General features: G+C 43.5%; 2 protein-coding genes across 2 annotated transcripts; both read right to left on the bottom strand.

Moving 5' to 3' along the window:
• Window positions 1-573: 573 nt before the first annotated feature.
• On the bottom strand, window positions 574-9,607 carry LOC123135742 (putative disease resistance protein RGA4). The gene is made up of 10 exons (XM_044554935.1): window positions 4,959-9,607; window positions 4,645-4,792; window positions 4,307-4,488; window positions 4,088-4,199; window positions 3,922-4,005; window positions 3,586-3,748; window positions 3,419-3,483; window positions 3,188-3,338; window positions 2,847-2,963; window positions 574-2,595 (listed from the first exon to the last, which is right to left on the bottom strand). The coding sequence occupies exon 1, from the start codon at window positions 9,575-9,577 to the stop codon at window positions 4,973-4,975; it is 4,605 nt and encodes a 1,534-aa protein (XP_044410870.1). The 5' UTR covers window positions 9,578-9,607; the 3' UTR covers window positions 574-2,595; window positions 2,847-2,963; window positions 3,188-3,338; window positions 3,419-3,483; window positions 3,586-3,748; window positions 3,922-4,005; window positions 4,088-4,199; window positions 4,307-4,488; window positions 4,645-4,792; window positions 4,959-4,972.
• Window positions 9,608-10,566: 959 nt separating this feature from the next.
• Window positions 10,567-16,019, bottom strand: LOC123135741 (uncharacterized). The gene is made up of 3 exons (XM_044554934.1): window positions 14,892-16,019; window positions 13,874-13,923; window positions 10,567-10,677 (listed from the first exon to the last, which is right to left on the bottom strand). The coding sequence occupies exons 1-2, from the start codon at window positions 16,015-16,017 to the stop codon at window positions 13,919-13,921; spliced, it is 1,131 nt and encodes a 376-aa protein (XP_044410869.1). The 5' UTR covers window positions 16,018-16,019; the 3' UTR covers window positions 10,567-10,677; window positions 13,874-13,918.
• Between the last annotated feature and the right edge of the window lie 6 nt (window positions 16,020-16,025).

Below are 16,025 nucleotides of genomic sequence, written 5' to 3'. Positions count from 1 at the left end.
CACAACTTTTTTATGGTTCAAACAGTTAAAAATGGCTTTACCATAAGGAAATTCTACCTAAATTCTACCCAACTTTGGAGATAATTCACCAAAGATGAATTATCTCATCATTATTGGGGAAAATAGCAATGGAAACAGGGATTATCAGTTAGGTAATTTGTGGTAGAGGCTAAGAGACAAATGCTGAACCATCTACCTCACCAAATCATTTGGTATATTCTTTATTATCATGCTCATATGATGGACTCATGGAGTAAAAAGCAGAAACATCTGTTTTCTAGCTCACGGGCATATTTTTTTAGAAATGCACGATCTAGGTAATCACAAACGAATTGAATTTAATCAAATCCATCCTGTAGAATCCTCAATCAAGGGATCTTATTAATTAATACCTCCTTCCGTAAACAAAAACAACACTGAGCACTCCTTCAATCATATTATGTTTCTAAAAATTAAAAAAATCTAATTCATGATGAAAATAGGTATAGTGATAAATCTAGTCTTATAACTTTGCTCATGTGTTCTGTAATGTCACCTATTGCCAAACTGTAGGAATTAGACCATGAAGAATGCATAGAATTTAGTTCAATTGTTTTACAAATAATTTGTCAATCTTTGCTATAGAAGCAGAACTTGTGACATAAAACTAAACTAAACCAGATACCGCAAGGAATTTGTTTTCCAGATCATAATAATTGCATAAACACGAGGAAAACTTCAAGCTTCAGACACTCCACGAAATTGCAACTCAGGCTACTAGTGAGCGATTCGAGGCGTGTCGTTACACCAGAGTAAAACTTCAACGGTTCTGCTGAAAGCGGTTCATTGGGTGAATCTCCTCGGCAATTCCAGGGAACCTTTTGGTTGTCCACCGGAACCAATCAAGTGATCAGTGTCGTGGATCCAAGAGCCAGGAGCCGTGCCCAGCGGGGACATGATCTGGAGCCTCCATGGTAGATGTGTAGGAGAAGCCTCACAGGTCACTGATCAAGCAACTGAACGGAGGTCTGCAGCGGTGGTGTGTGCGAAAGCGGCGGAAAAAGAGGGTGTCGGATACGATGCGACACCAGCGCTTGTGGGCGAGGGAGGTGCGGGGGAGTAGGTTTTCGTCGTCCAGCGGCACCACCGCCCACGACATCTTGACCTCCTCATAGCTCGTGTGGCAGGGGGAAATGATCTTAATATAAGTGATCATTGTCGTGGATCTGCATTTTCACAAACACCTAGTCAGTAATTTAGTCAGGCCATATGCCTACACTAGCTTCTGCATATTATTAGGGAAAACTTAAATAAGAGATGGAGCAGTAACCAAGATAAACTTTAATAAACATTTGATTAACCTTGAGGAAGTTGACTCTGAGTGTCTCTTCAACACTGTAGCTCTAGTACCATATACTAAAGGGATGCTTCATGATACAAAGTCTTTCAGTAGTACAAACCAATTCATGTATTGGGAAGCACAGATCACATAGTCAAGTAAGCATTCATCATGAACCAAGAAGCCTCGTGTTTCCGATCATTAGAAAATGATGTGAAAGGATGGGAGTGACTCGACAAGGAAAAGATAGGCCCATGTAACGCAGAGTGACCCCAAGGCATGTGAGTCCTCGGTTTCGATGTTGCATGGGAAGTAGGGATTTGCCAAGGTATGCACAATGGATGTCAAGTGATTTGTACCATGAGTGCTATGCTCTACATGATGAATAAATGGGTGGTAAGGAAAGTAACAAGGTATAAGCCTAAGCAATAAGACTCATCTCGCTAAATTAAGACTAAGAGCTTGATAGAGAGAAAACATGGCATCTATCTTATTCTACTTTACTTCTTTCCTTTTATCTCTTTTTTATTTTTCCTTTTTTCTTTTTTCTTTTTTCTTTCCTTTTCCCTTTTTCTTTCTTTTGTTTTTTCTTTCCTCTTCTCTTCCCTACACAAGATTAAGAGGTGCCGACAAAAGCTCTAATATATGAAATAAAAGCGAGGCATAAAATGGTTGGAGGATTTCAACGAACGCTAAACATGATCACTAATATGCCTCCTTTAAAGATGTGCAAGGCAAAATATAAATGTGCATGGCAAAAGAATCCACTACTTGGAATAGCAAATGAGAAGATGCTATGATAGGTAGATATGGTGGACTCGCTGGAAGACTGAAGTGGCTTAATGGGTATTTCTCTTTTTTTTCCTATTTTTCTTGCCTTTTTCTCTCTCACGGTTGATTCAACTTTTTTATCAACCTTGGTTTCTTACCTCTCACAACTCACTCTTTTTTTAGTGAGAAATTCCACAAGGGGTTGGGATCGATGTGCCGGCGGAGTATTGCTAGATCCCAATGTAGGAAATGCAATGCCAAGTACCGATGAGGCTAGCAATATAAGATAAAGGGATGATCGGCTTGGAGAACATCTTGTCACGATGAAATGCAAACCTGAAAAATGTAAACTATATGAAAAGGTTGTGGAAGCGTAGGGAACTCGAAAATCATCTACGATAGAACATTTAGTCCTGAACTAGCAAATACACCACCATGTCTTTATGAGTGACCATGAAGCTTTAAATGCATGTATTTGAAGCCTAGCAAAGCGAAGATAAGAACACCTGCACAGAAGATAGAATTGTGAGTTTTTTAAATTTCTTTCAGGAACAAAAAAAAAGAAGAAGAAACTGGATAATGATGTAGGAAAAGTAGTTTATGAGAAAGAAATAAAAAGGAAAACTGGATAATTCGTTTCAGTGCCTATATCTGAATATCTGATATGTCATGAGGCTAATTGGATTTCTTACTGAAAGATCAAATGGTTGGGAACAAACTGAGTAAGAGTTTAAATATAAAGATCAAATGTATTTACCAGATTTATGTGCCTGAAGAAGATAACACAAGACCGTCATGTGAGAACTATGCATCATGCATGGATGGACCGAGTCTTAAAAGGGTAGAAAAATGTACAACTCCTATATAGAGAGCCCTGCAGTGAATGGAAACAGAGAACTGTTCAGTTGAAGTAGCAATGAGGCAAGATAAACCTCAAAAATGTTTTTCATGTGTGGAATCAGATAAAAGCAAGGTTAACTGGGGATATATACAAACAAGAAAACATCAGGGTGTCGATGAACATACTGCTGAAAAAGTCAGGGTGTCGATTAACATGCATAAAACCATTAAGTACAGTGTGATTATGCACGTACTAACCAGATTATGGACAGAATGGAAGATGCAGCTTGAGATCCTCCAGGATAGCATCTCTTCAGCTGGACTGAACTCAACTATGTCATGACAACTTGCTTACCAGGAGAACCAGGTCTGCCTGAACCCACAGGACCAACCTTTTACCGAGATTGATCTGAAAAGACCAGAGTAACATCGTAACATTAGCATCTGATTGTACATATTCGGATCGATCAGCCAGAGTAAGGCACTTACAATGCATCACCCATTAATAAGTGAGGATAGTTTGCACGTAAATAGCTTTGCAGCATATAAACCATCTGGACAAGTGACATCCTAATTTAGGGTTGGCTGTTCAAAATTGCACAAGTATTACATGGACAACAATGGACATTTGTTTCTTTGCAGAAGCAGGTACTTACTGCTGGTGGTTCCCAGAACCTTTCCTATAGTGAGAAAACTTCAGAATTTTTTTATGAGATTGAGCAGAACTTCAAAATGTCACATGATGAATTTGTGAGACTTCGTGTTGCTGTAGTAATTATGATCCATTTCCTTGTAGCGAAACTTGTAGAGATCCTACATCTGGTTCAAAAGAAAGTCAGACATTAGTATGGAGATAAATAACAGAGCTCGACACTGCCTTTGATTAAGAGAATATACAGGCTTTCCCCTAGCTTGGTTAAGGAATTATTTGCTTCTGACAAATATAAAATGTTCCTATTGTTTAAAGTCTCATTTCACATGAATGCACTTACCAGATCATAACACTTGTAGGAATCCTATAAGTGTTGGACTGAATACTACAAGTATACAAAAATGTATAATTCCAGGATAGAGTCCTGCACAATATATGGAAACAGAACATTGTTCAGATTATGCTGTATGAGGCAAACCAGACCCCCCAAAAATGTACATACTGACCAGATTTATGTACAGGCAGAGGATGCCACAAGACCCTCATGTGAGAAGTGTGCATGGATGGACAGAGTGATCCCTTGAAGGGCTCAAAACTGTACAACTCCTAGATAGAGCTCTGCACAGGGTATTAAAACAAGTGGGTTATTCAGAAAACTCGTTGTGTGGAATTCATGTGTAGGTACTAGGAATGAGTACTAGTGAACAAAGAAATGTCTTGTTTACCTCTGGATTGGTCAGATTTCACTTCATTGGCGGAGGTACAGAAGGTTGATTGTGTGGGGGGTGGGTGGGTGTAAAATTTGTCAACCCGTCGCAGCCCTTGCTGAGTTACACATATCTCCGCCAGTGTTTGATTTACTGGAATTGTCCCTTAAACTTGCTACACCGCAAAAGAGGACAAAATCCTGCATAGTAGATGGAAACAGAAAGCAGTTAAGACTATGCTGTAATGAGGTAAAACGAAGAAAATAAAATGGTTTGATGTGTGTGGGATCAGGAAAAAGCAACGTTAGTTAGGGACAAGATACAGTTAAAGAATATTGGACTTATGGGATGATTACGTGTGTACATGATGGCTGGTACAGACTGAAGTCTTGGTGCTTGCACTGGCAAAAACTGATGAGAGCCTGAAAACTGACTACACTTTTGTATACAAAGAGAATTCGACGAGACTGATGATGTAGCAATCAAGAAGAAAAAAAGAGAGCCCTGCACAGAAGATTAAAATAAGTGGGTTATTCAGTTCATATGAAATGACAGTAGTTCTATAGAACCAAACAAAAAAATCTGAATGATTTTGAAGCTAATGAGGTTAGCAAAACCAAAGCGAACTGGTGAGTAGAGAATGAGAAGAGGATAAGAACGTGTTTGTTACCTTGGAAGGATTCGTCAGGCTCTGATTATTGGAATTGTCCCTGTTAACCTGCGGCACTGCCTTTTAAGCTCCTCACTATTGTCATCACTAACATCTAGTACTCGCAGGAATTTTTGGAGCCTGTCCTCGGGAAAGGATTTGATGCCAGGACACATCCTGATCACTAATTCCTGCAGAGAACTCGGGAGGGCATCCTTGGGCACCGATTTGATGGCAGGACAATTCCAGATCTCTAATTTCTGCAGAGAAGCGCCATCGGAAAAAGTGGGAAGTAATTCGAGCTCAGAACAGCTGGAGATCAGTAATTGCTTCAGAGTACTCGGGAGGCTGTCCTTGGGCAGTGATTTCATGGAACATCCGAGGATTCTTAATCTTTGCAAAGATCTCGGGAGGCCTTCCTTGGGCAGCGACTGGAGGGATGGGCATCCATAGATACATAAGTAGTTAATGTAGGAGAGTGTATGTAGACCTGCAGGGAGGGATTGCAATTTGTCGCAGGAAAGAAATTCGAGAACTTGGAGGGAGGTGAGAAGCAGGAGGGCCTCTCCTGGGATGGGCTCCACCTCTCTGCTGCCCTCAATGACCAATGTGGTGAGGGATGTAGAGAGGAGGTTGCAGATGGACACCGAAAGAACTCCGGAGGAGTTTTGTATGTTCAGGGTATGTAGTTTTGGGGAACTCCGGATGCTTAGGTTTGTGAGGTCCTTCATGTCGCTAAGATGGAGTTCATCCAGGTTGGCCAGGTTTGTGAGGGCCAGATGGAGTTCTTCCAGGTTGGACAGTTTGAGTTTTTGAAGGAATGCCGGGAAAGGGAAACAAGAGGAGGAGCCTGAATAGGAGGAAAGCAAATTGGGGCAATTCTCTGAGCTCACTTCACGGAGGGAGTGTAGACGCTGGAGACCTCCTGCTGCCTCGTTGTTGTCGCCCCCTGAATTGGGGAGTATTCTCAGCTGACGGCAATGTTGGAGGATCAACTTCTGTAGTTGGGTAGGCAAGAGCAGCAGTCCTCCTTCTGCGGTCTGTTGCTGCTGTGCTCCACTCTGCTGCTCCGACACACCAAGTTCTGTTATCTTTTCGCAAAAAACTATATGCAGGCCGGTGAGCTTCGGGAAATGACAGAGCAGTTGAGTCAGTTCTTTCCCGCTAGCACCACTTTGAGAAATGCTGAGTTCTTCAACTGGAACCTGGTACAGGACATGGCTCTCGCCTCTGATTGGCGACATGACAATACTTGAACAACCCCTTATATTGAGGTGCTGCAGAGATGTTAGCATTTGGATTTTATCCAACGGCAAAGGAGGGCAATTGGTTATAGTCAACTCTTTTAGATGACTCAAATTAAAGAAATCAAACTCACTCCAAAACAAGCTATCTGTACCATCCGCAGCCCAAATTTCCAAACATAATCCTGGTTTTCCATATTTTCTTTCCGCGTAAGTGAGGTTCACAAATTTTGTGCCTGTTTGTGCTATCTCAATGGAGCATGGATCATGGGTCCAAGGGATAGGAGGCATTGTCCTCAGGTTTGGGCATCTTACAATCTTGAGCTCCCGTAGTTTAGGGAAGCAAGTCATGTTCCCACCTTCTTGCTCTGGTTGAGAGCAAGCAGAACATGAAAACGGCAACTCTATAAGTTCAGGGCAGTCTTCAATAATGAGTACTTCCAGGCGGGAGAAGAGCCCACAAGTTTGATTTCCAGCCCACTTTGTCAGTTTTGGTATATTAACAAACACTAGCCTTTTCAAGTTATTAAAGCCTTTTTTTTCATGAATATTGTTTTGAAAGCTTGGGCTTGAGATGCTGCAACTTTTGCACTCATCACGGGGCTTATCAACCGACCAGAACTCTCCTAATGGTGGAAAAGTTTTCCAAGACACATCATCCAAGTGGAGGGATTCCAAATTTTTGACAAAGATGTTCTCACCTAGCCATGTTGGGCAACTAGTGCCTCCGTGCCCTCTAATGCACAGATCTCGAAGCTCACTATGTGGTATAAGGTTCTCAAGAACATTTTCTTCTCTTGTGGGAAACTTGTTAGATCGGTTCACACCCCATTCTAATGTTAGTTCACTTAAGTAGTTTCTGTGTATTGGTCTTATTTCCTTTCCCTGTGCCCCTTTTTCTTTCACCTTTTCAAGGTTATAAATGCTAAGTGACCCTCCAAGCTCTGTTAATTGCTCTAGCTGACTTAGTTCGAAACCATTAATTTCTTTTCCAACTTCAAATCTTCTTAATTGTGAGAGCAATTTAAGTTTTCCCACCTCAGATATGTCAGAATGAACTTGAGGCATATTTTCTGGCACAAGAAAATGGCGCAACTTTACAAGGCTAGTGATTTGTCTTATTGAAACAGGACCATTCCATTTTTCTATATTTATTATCTCTAAATGATAAAATCTGAACAACGTACTTGGTAATTCGATGTTGCATCTCCAATCTCTTGGCTCGATCCTTAGGTAACGAAGATGGATAGTTTCTGAAAAGTTATGTAGAATATTCTCCGTAGGGTATGATGCTCCAGACAGAAAAATAGTGCGAAGGGATTTAGCTTTTCTAAACAGATCACCAAAGGTCTTGGCGAAGCTTCCATGGTATCGTCCAAACAGCATCAGAGTACGTAGGTTTTCAACTTTTAATCTTTTACTTAATGCTTTCAAATCCTTCTTATACTCGTCTAAAGTCATCCTATCATTGACATCTTTAAAATTTACAATTATGGATAAATGACGTACAGATGGGGAGATGTGTACGGACCTGACATTAGAACTACATATACTAACACATTCATATGACGAAACCTTGGTGGCCAATTCATGAAATAGATCATGGATAACATAAAAATAACGACCATCTTTTTTTTTTTTGTCTTTCTTGAAAAATCCATAATTGACCAACTCACGCAGATGGTCTAGTCCAACATCTTCAATCCTTCTATTCTGATCACAAGGATACAAAATACCTAGTCCTATCCACAGTTGAACTAACTCCTTGCTATCAAATTCATAATCTTCAGGAAACAAAGCACAATATACAAACAATTGTTTTAGATGGAAAGGAAGATAATCATAGCTAAGTTTGAGGGCTGGCATGATGTCATTCTCACCGGTTTGTAGTTCCCATTCTTTGCTTTGTAGAACTTTTCTCCAATGCTCCAAAGTAAGTTGGTTTCTAAGTAATCTACCCACGGTTTTAGTTGCAAGGGGGGAACCTTTCAAATGGCGCACTACTTCGTGACCAGTTTCAGATAATTCAGGATGTTCTTTCCATGGTTGTTGCTTGTTACCAAATACACATGCTTTGAAGAAACGCATGGTACTTGCATCATCTAGTCTTTCCAATTTTAGTTCACAATTGGTTGTCCTAACCATCTGTGCTACCTTTGGTATTCGAGTTGTGACTATAATCAAATTACCCTTGGACTCTACCTTCCTTAAAATTGCTATTAGTTTATCCCACTCATCCTCTCGATATGTCCACACATCATCCAACACAAGTAAGAATCTCTTAGCTTTTAATCTTTGTGGGATAAGTTCTTCAGCACTAGTCTTCCCCTCCTCACCACCGATTTTGTTGACTATCTCTTGTGCCAATCTATCTGCACTGAAGTCAAGAGAGACACATATCCAAATTGAAGCTTGGAAATGGCTATTCACTTCTTGGCATATGTGTTGTGTAAAAGTTGTTTTTCCAATACCCCCCGGTCCAAAAAATGGAAGAACGTTAAGTTGATCGGGACAGTAGTCGCCACTAACAATGCCCTCTATAATTTTCTTTTTCTGGTCATCCCTCCCATATAACTTAGGTTCTGTAATCTCTGATGTGGTTTTGGATCTGTTTATAGCAATTTCTTGGGTATGGCTGCGGCTGGAGCCGAACAAATCTAGATTAAGAATTATGGAGACCTTAGCACATACTTCCTTCAGCTGCACTACCATGTCCATCATTGTTGTAGACATTTGTACCCTATCAAACATCACTTCTGGTGTTTCTAGAGCATCATCACCGTGGACAGATATGGGAGAGTAGCAAGGAAAGTGTTTACCGAAAGTGTGGGCAGTGTTGCGAGCACTTGAGATGACCTTGGGCATGCATCTGCCATCAACCTTCTTGACAACCCCCTTGCTGGCGGGCGTCGGTGGCGAGGAGCTGATGCCCCGCCTGACACACAGGTGTAGGCGAGAGCCATCATTTTCTTGGTCACCACCACGGCTAACAGCACCGAAGCACGGGAGGCACTTGAGTTTGCTGGCGACATGTCTCGCCGTGTGCTCAACATTGATGCGGAGGCCTTGGACGGAACCTACGGCGTTGACGTTGGCGGCATGGAAGGTCCCTTTAAGGGCGTCCTGGATGCGGAAGTACTCCAGCTCATCCAGCACATCATCAGCCCCGTACGCCAGCTGCTCCAGCTGGCGCAGGAGCTCCTTGAGCGCGACGCCATGGATTCCCCTGCCCTGCGCGTTCTCGAGCATCCCGTGCGCATACAGCAGCTCCATCTTGAGGGCGTTGATGTTGCGGTCAAGCTGGGCACTAGCCGCCCAAGACTCCAGCAAGCCATCCGTGACGGGGGCCAGCGCCTTGCCCAGCACCCACTTGGCCGCGCCAATGGCGGAGTCCATCCTGGGGCTGAAAAACCATTTGCAAAAACAAGAAGGTTGGCTGTATGCTGATTCCAGATCGATGATTGGAAAAAGAAGAAGACAGAGCAGCAGTGCTGATTCCAGATGGATGATTCAGAGAAGAGGATTACTATAGCTGGAAGAAGGGTGTACGTACCTCTGTGAACTCCCCCTGCCTCCAAGGCGCCGAGGTGACCCAAGGCGTAGCGGGTTGATGTGGGCTGTGCGCGGAGAAAAATAGCACTCAGCAGGAGGAAGGAGGTGGAGCTGGAGCCAAAGCCAAAGATAGTAGTGTGCGTGGAGGTGGAGCGATGTGCAGGAGGAAGGGAGATATAAAGAGAGGCGCGAAAGTAAAACGAGGACTCTGCTAGCTGCTTCAGACCTCGCGCCACAGCTTCTTATGAATACACTACTCACAAGTATTCCCTTGACCTTTGGCTCGAGCTCGACCATTGGAAAGCAGCAGGGAACAACGGTGGAAGATCTGAGATGTTGCCTGAGTTAAAATGGAGACTCTGATTCAGATCTCACGCCGGGCACTAGGGATCATTTGTTAATACCCAATATAAAACTTATGCTTATACTACTTTTCTAAAGGGTAGTTATGCTTATAGTACTACTAATGTGTACATGTCGCTTAACCAGCAGGCCATAACTAAAACAAGTGTAAAACCACAAGCATCATTAGGTTGGAAATGAGCATATTTTTTTGTCAACTCTTCTTGGAAAAGATCCTTCATTGGATATATACTATACCTTCGGTATGCGCCTGCAGGATTCGCACTTGCACATTAATTACTACAAGTATCTAGTCTCTCTTGGACACTTCTGAAGAAGCTTCCTGTGCCACATCCGTTGTACGACGTTAAAGATCATTTCACCCATTAATCTGTGCCATCAGCAATTTCGAAAACTACCCTTTCGAGGATAAAAGCTTTGGTTGTTATTTTTACACAAGGTGGAGAAAGAAAGAGAGGGAGAGAGAGAGGTACCAGCAAGTTGCATTTGTCAAATCATCCTGGCATCTAGATCTGTTCAAACGCTCTCTCATGTTGCTCACACATGGATGCATTATATTAAGCTCTCTTGACCCGAAAGACCTGGTTCCGAGCAGCAAGATTAGTTGTTAATAATGTACGAGTTGTGCTTACACTATGAAATATGCAGCTGGGGCTTCACCCACTGATTGATCTAGCAAAATATTGTTTATAATAACAGCGAATTTTGGAGTCATTTCATTGGCGGGGGAGAGAGAAAATTTTGTTTTCCCCAAAGCTGGCCCAGATACAAGCATCCTTGGATGCCTTGTCCATACAATCCCAGCTAACATGCACTAGCTTCCATCTGTTTTCTGGGATATAGTAAGTGTAATGACAAAGTTATGTTGTCTCTTTCGTCCGTATACTGGCATGAACAAGAAGGATAAGTTGAGCCAAGTTAATAAAACTGACTACTACTAGTCTTTAGTCCTGTGTAGTGGATACTTGGGTCATTTGTTAACGAAATGTGCTGGCTACAGATGCATGTGGAACGGCAAGCATGGTGCATCTAAAGTCAAGCCATCGATCGAGTCGCCTTAATTAAACCCTGTCGATAGTCTTTGTGGAACTCAAACACCCAACATCGAACAAGGCTCTGCGTGTGCGGCTGACAATGACGGGCCAACCTCATCAACCTGCTCTGCTGTGGAAGCCTGCAGCCATGAAACACTGGAAACGTGAAATGCACAATCAGCAAGGGGAAACTGAAGTTAGGATTAAATGTGAGAAGAGAAGGGCAGATTGGCAGAAAGCCTGAACCTGTGTTACACTGAAGATGAAAAATCCCCAGTCATGGTTCAGCAAGGAATGGACATGGAGAATGGAATGTACGAGGAGCTCCTACGGCCGTCGCAGGATTTCTAAGCCACGTAGAGCTTGGACCGTCCTGAGAAAAACCGTCTGACAGGAGCCAGGGGAGACTGGGAGAGTGTGAAGGCCGAAGTCGTGGCTGCCTTCACCGACCTGCACAAACTCCGTGGGCGCAAGTTTCAGGGACTGAATCAGCCACTGTTAATCTTTTTACCCAAGCGATCTCCCTGCCCGTATCTTGTTAGTGCTCATTAGGCACGCGTCAGGGTTGCTCACCAACTTCACCAACTGTTGGGTCTCCGCCATAGGTTGTTCTGACGCGATGGCACTCGAGGGTGCATCGGTGATGGAGTGTGAGCTCGCCCCTTTCAGTATCTGGTACCTCGCAATCCCCATTTCTACCAGGAAGCCGTCGAGTGCAATCGCAATCACTCTAGCCTTTGATGGCGAAGGCTGGGCGCCTAACTTTAGTCAAGTCGGTAAACCAACATAGCAAAAGGACAGTATATTCACATAGGATGTGCAGCAGCGCGGAGGCGGCCGTTTGGTCTATGAGGACATCTACATCATCAACCTGAAGTTCCTCCTCCTCTGCTTCCAACAGATGTCAGGGCTCACCATCAACTTCGACGAGAGCGAAGTGATGGTCCTCGGCTACCCCCGACGAAGCCTTGTACATCGCGGACCGGCTGAACTGCTGCCTGGGCTCCTTCCCTACGACTTACCTGGGGGTGCCGATTAGTGACTCCAGGCTCACCGTTGCGGATCTCCGCCCGACGGTGACTAGGATGCAGCACAAGGTTGAACCCTGGAGGGGGCGCTGGTTGTCGAAAGCTGCCAGGGTGATCCTAATCAACTCTTCGCTTGCCAGCCTTCCCTGATTTCTCATGAGCTTCTACAGTCTCCATGAGACCCTCCATCAGGAGGTGGCCAAATACCAGTTGAGGTTCTTTTTGGCTGGCGAGGGAGACAAGCAGAAGTACCATATGGTGAGCTGGCCCGACATTTGCAAACCCAAAGACCAGGGCGGCCTTGGGATCCTATCATCCCGTCGCATGAACATTGCCCTCCTGACCCGATGGCTGTGGCTCACCATCATCCGTAATAAGTACCTCCGCGGCCAACCTCTTGCCTTTTGCCAAGAGGATGAGAATGAACAACTGTGTGGTCGGCCCTACCAAGTCTGAGCTTGAGAAATATCTTGCCGAGGAGACTGAAGCAAACACCACCAAATTTCATATGATGGTTTACACCCTTCATGGTCCAAGCACTCATTTGTACTCATGACTGGACGCGGCAATCAGCTCCTATAAATGATGAAGAGGATACAGACCAGTTGACCAAACTAGAGGAAGGCATGAAAATGGGTTCATTTGGTGCTTTGTTTCCCTAGTTCCTTGCTGAATTTAACTGCTTACTGGTTACTCTATTTTAATCTCACAATTACTACAAGAAATGGGTGGTCTCAATGTATCCGAGACAAGCTCTAGTAATAACAGTTCCATCACCATTCATGATTCCACACCATAAAGATGGGTGAGTACTACTTCCCTTGATAAGCACAAGAGGGACTTGCAACATGGATGGTATGATGGTAATCTCATGCTACATTATTTTCTAACCTGCAGTTTACAGAGATTGGAGCCTTGGAAAAATATTTCTATCTCACTGATGAGTTGGATTATGGTGGTGCAAAATTGCGGGTTGTCTTGTTCGGTTCAAGCTATCGATTCATTATTTTATTTTGGTCTATGCTTCCATGCCGGAACATCTGTCAGCCAGTCAATGATATGAGCTCAAGTTATCTGTGCTGTGTAGCTGTGCGGCTGCTACTATGAACTGTAAGCTACTATCTATTTGGCTTCAAGTTATGCAACCTCACAACCTTTTATGATTCAAACAGTAAAAAATAGCTTCACCTTGAGGAAATTCTACCAAAAACACCAAAGTTGAATCATCTCAGCATTGTTGGGGAAAACAGCAATGGCTAAGAGACTTTGTAGTGTTATAGAATACTTTCAGTTTCTCTGCTATCACGTTCTCAATTTCTTCTCACGGTAGAGGGCCAAGAGACTAATGGTTCAAATGCCTCCCGTAGAGGCGAAAGCTGAACCATCTACCTTACCAAATCATTTGGAATATTATTTATCATGGAGTAGAAAAGCAGAAACATCTGGTTTCTAGCTCATAGGCATATTTTTTTTTAAATGCATGATCTAGGTAATCACAAACAAATTGACTTTAGTTAATTCCATCCCGTAGGATCTTATTAATTAATACTCCTCCTTCGGTACAAAATATATTCCACCTCTTTTACACTGCATGATATCAAAACAACACTGAGCTTATATCTTCGTGATGAAAGCTTCAGTCATACTATGTTACTATAAAAAAAAATCACAATTCCTGATGAAAGCAGTTTTAATGATAAAATCTAGTCTTATACCTTCGCTCATGTGTTCAGTATAAAGTCTCCTATGGCCAAACTGACTTAGACTGCAAACAACACATAGAATTTGGTTCAATTATTATACAAAGAATTTTCAATCTTTGCTACAGAAGCAGAACTTGTGACATAAACTAAACTAAACCAGACACCGCAAGGAATTTGTTTTCCAGATCATAATAATTAGATAGACATAAGGAAAACTTCAAGCTTCAGGCACTCCACAAAATCGCAACTTAGGCTACTAGCAAGTGATTTAGGGCGCGTTGTCATCTTCTAAAAAAGAACTTCCTAGCTAAACTGATGGTAATGTTTCCTAGCTCCGACTTGAACCACATTGTCCAATGGTAATGTTAATGAAAAATGAGAATATTAGAAACAACTTGGCATCATATCTATCGACAATACATGAATGATGCCATCACATTGCCTCATTGATTGAGAAAAACTGCACTGCATCTATATGCACTAGCACTACCATTATACAGTTCTTGCATATGTCAAGAGGCCAACTATGAAATTTCGTTCAATTATTATAAAGAGAATTTTTCAACTTGGCCACAGAAACATAACTGGTGTCATGAGCTGAACTGGATATCAAAAACTATTATTTTTGTAGATCATAAAAATCACATAAACACTAACACACAACCATTGAGACATAACACTACAGAACAAAATTGGTATGTGCTGAAGAGATCAAATCAAGTAGCAAAACAATAACTGATATGATACTAATTAAAATTGTTGGCTTCACATGACAGGATATGAAAGGCATTCCATCAACCAAATTAGGAAGAAGTAACTTTGTTTTGTTACCATACAACCATTGGGAGAGAACACTACAGAACAAAATTGGTATGTATTGAATAGATGATCAAGCAGCAGAAGAATAACTGATATTACACTACTTAAAATTGCTAGCTTAACATGAAAGGATGCGAAAGGCATTCCATAGACCAATTATCAAAACGAAACTTGGTTCTATTATACAAGCAGTTCAAAGGCATGCTATTACCTGCAGCATAGACAATTTCAAATGGATAATGACGACGCCAATTGTTGGTGTCGAAAAGTTTCTCGCACTGCAATGGCTCAAGCTTGAGCGTGAAGAGGCTCCTGCCGGTCCACAGGAACGCCAAATTATTGTCCTCGGCGTACCCTTGTATGATTAAGTAATCCTCTGAATCCATGGAGAGAAGCTTCTCCAGTTGGACAGTTTTTTCCATCCCCCATGATGCAACGCCATCGAAACTGGTCTTCATCTTCCATAATTGCGCGGTGAAGCCTGACACAGAGAGCAAACCCAGCCCACCACCCTCTGCCCGCGTGACAGTGAAGCGCCCTTCAGGACTTATAAAGCGTCCTAGCACATCATAAGACTTATCTGCCGGCAGCTGTATCACGGCTAAGCTCTTCCTCTTCAAATCAAACTGGAGCAGATTTAACAAAGTAGTACTAGCGAGTATCCAGTAAAGGGAATCCCCAACTAACACAGCGGGCTCCCAACAAACCCTGGTGTGAAGGGAGTTCCCGGATGGAATTGGTGTTGAGATTAGTGTACCCCACACCCCAGTCTCTGTCGAGTAAACACAGGCCAGCAACTTATTGTCACAATCTGCCACTACCAAGACGACCTGGAAGTGGACGTCTCCGGCAGCAGACCGGAGCACCGCCCCGTTGATCAAGGATTTGCTCGGATCGAACTTCCTGGGAATGCGTAGACGATGCTGGTGGCCGGTGAAGGGGTCCCACACCAGGAGCTGCTGCGTCTGGTCCAAGATTAATACGAGGCCATGGCGGCACCCGAGTAATCGGACGAAGGAGTTAAACTGCAAGGAGAGGCGCCCGGGCGGAACACGATTGGGGGCCTCCAGAGTAGGCTCGAAGGATATGCCGTCGGTACCTGTCTGGAAGCAGCCGAGGAGTGGAGGGTTGCGGCGGTGGTGGATGCGGAAGCGGCGGGAGAAGGCTGGATCCGAGGCGAGGCAGCGCCATCGCTTGCAGACGGCGGAGGCGCGGGTGAGGGAGGAAGGGAGCGGCGGGAGGCGGAGGAGGATCTCGGAGAGTAGGTCGTCGTCCTCCACGGCCGCGGGCGTTGCCGCCGACGAGCGGGGGCGGCGGCGGCGGCGGGGGCGGGTCATGTCTGTCT

This window comes from Triticum aestivum, chromosome 6B (genome assembly GCF_018294505.1).
Source record: "Triticum aestivum cultivar Chinese Spring chromosome 6B, IWGSC CS RefSeq v2.1, whole genome shotgun sequence".
Lineage (NCBI taxonomy): Eukaryota > Viridiplantae > Streptophyta > Magnoliopsida > Poales > Poaceae > Triticum > Triticum aestivum.
The sequence above is the reverse complement of the archived record's forward strand: the minus strand, read 5'-3'. Positions and strand labels throughout refer to the sequence as shown.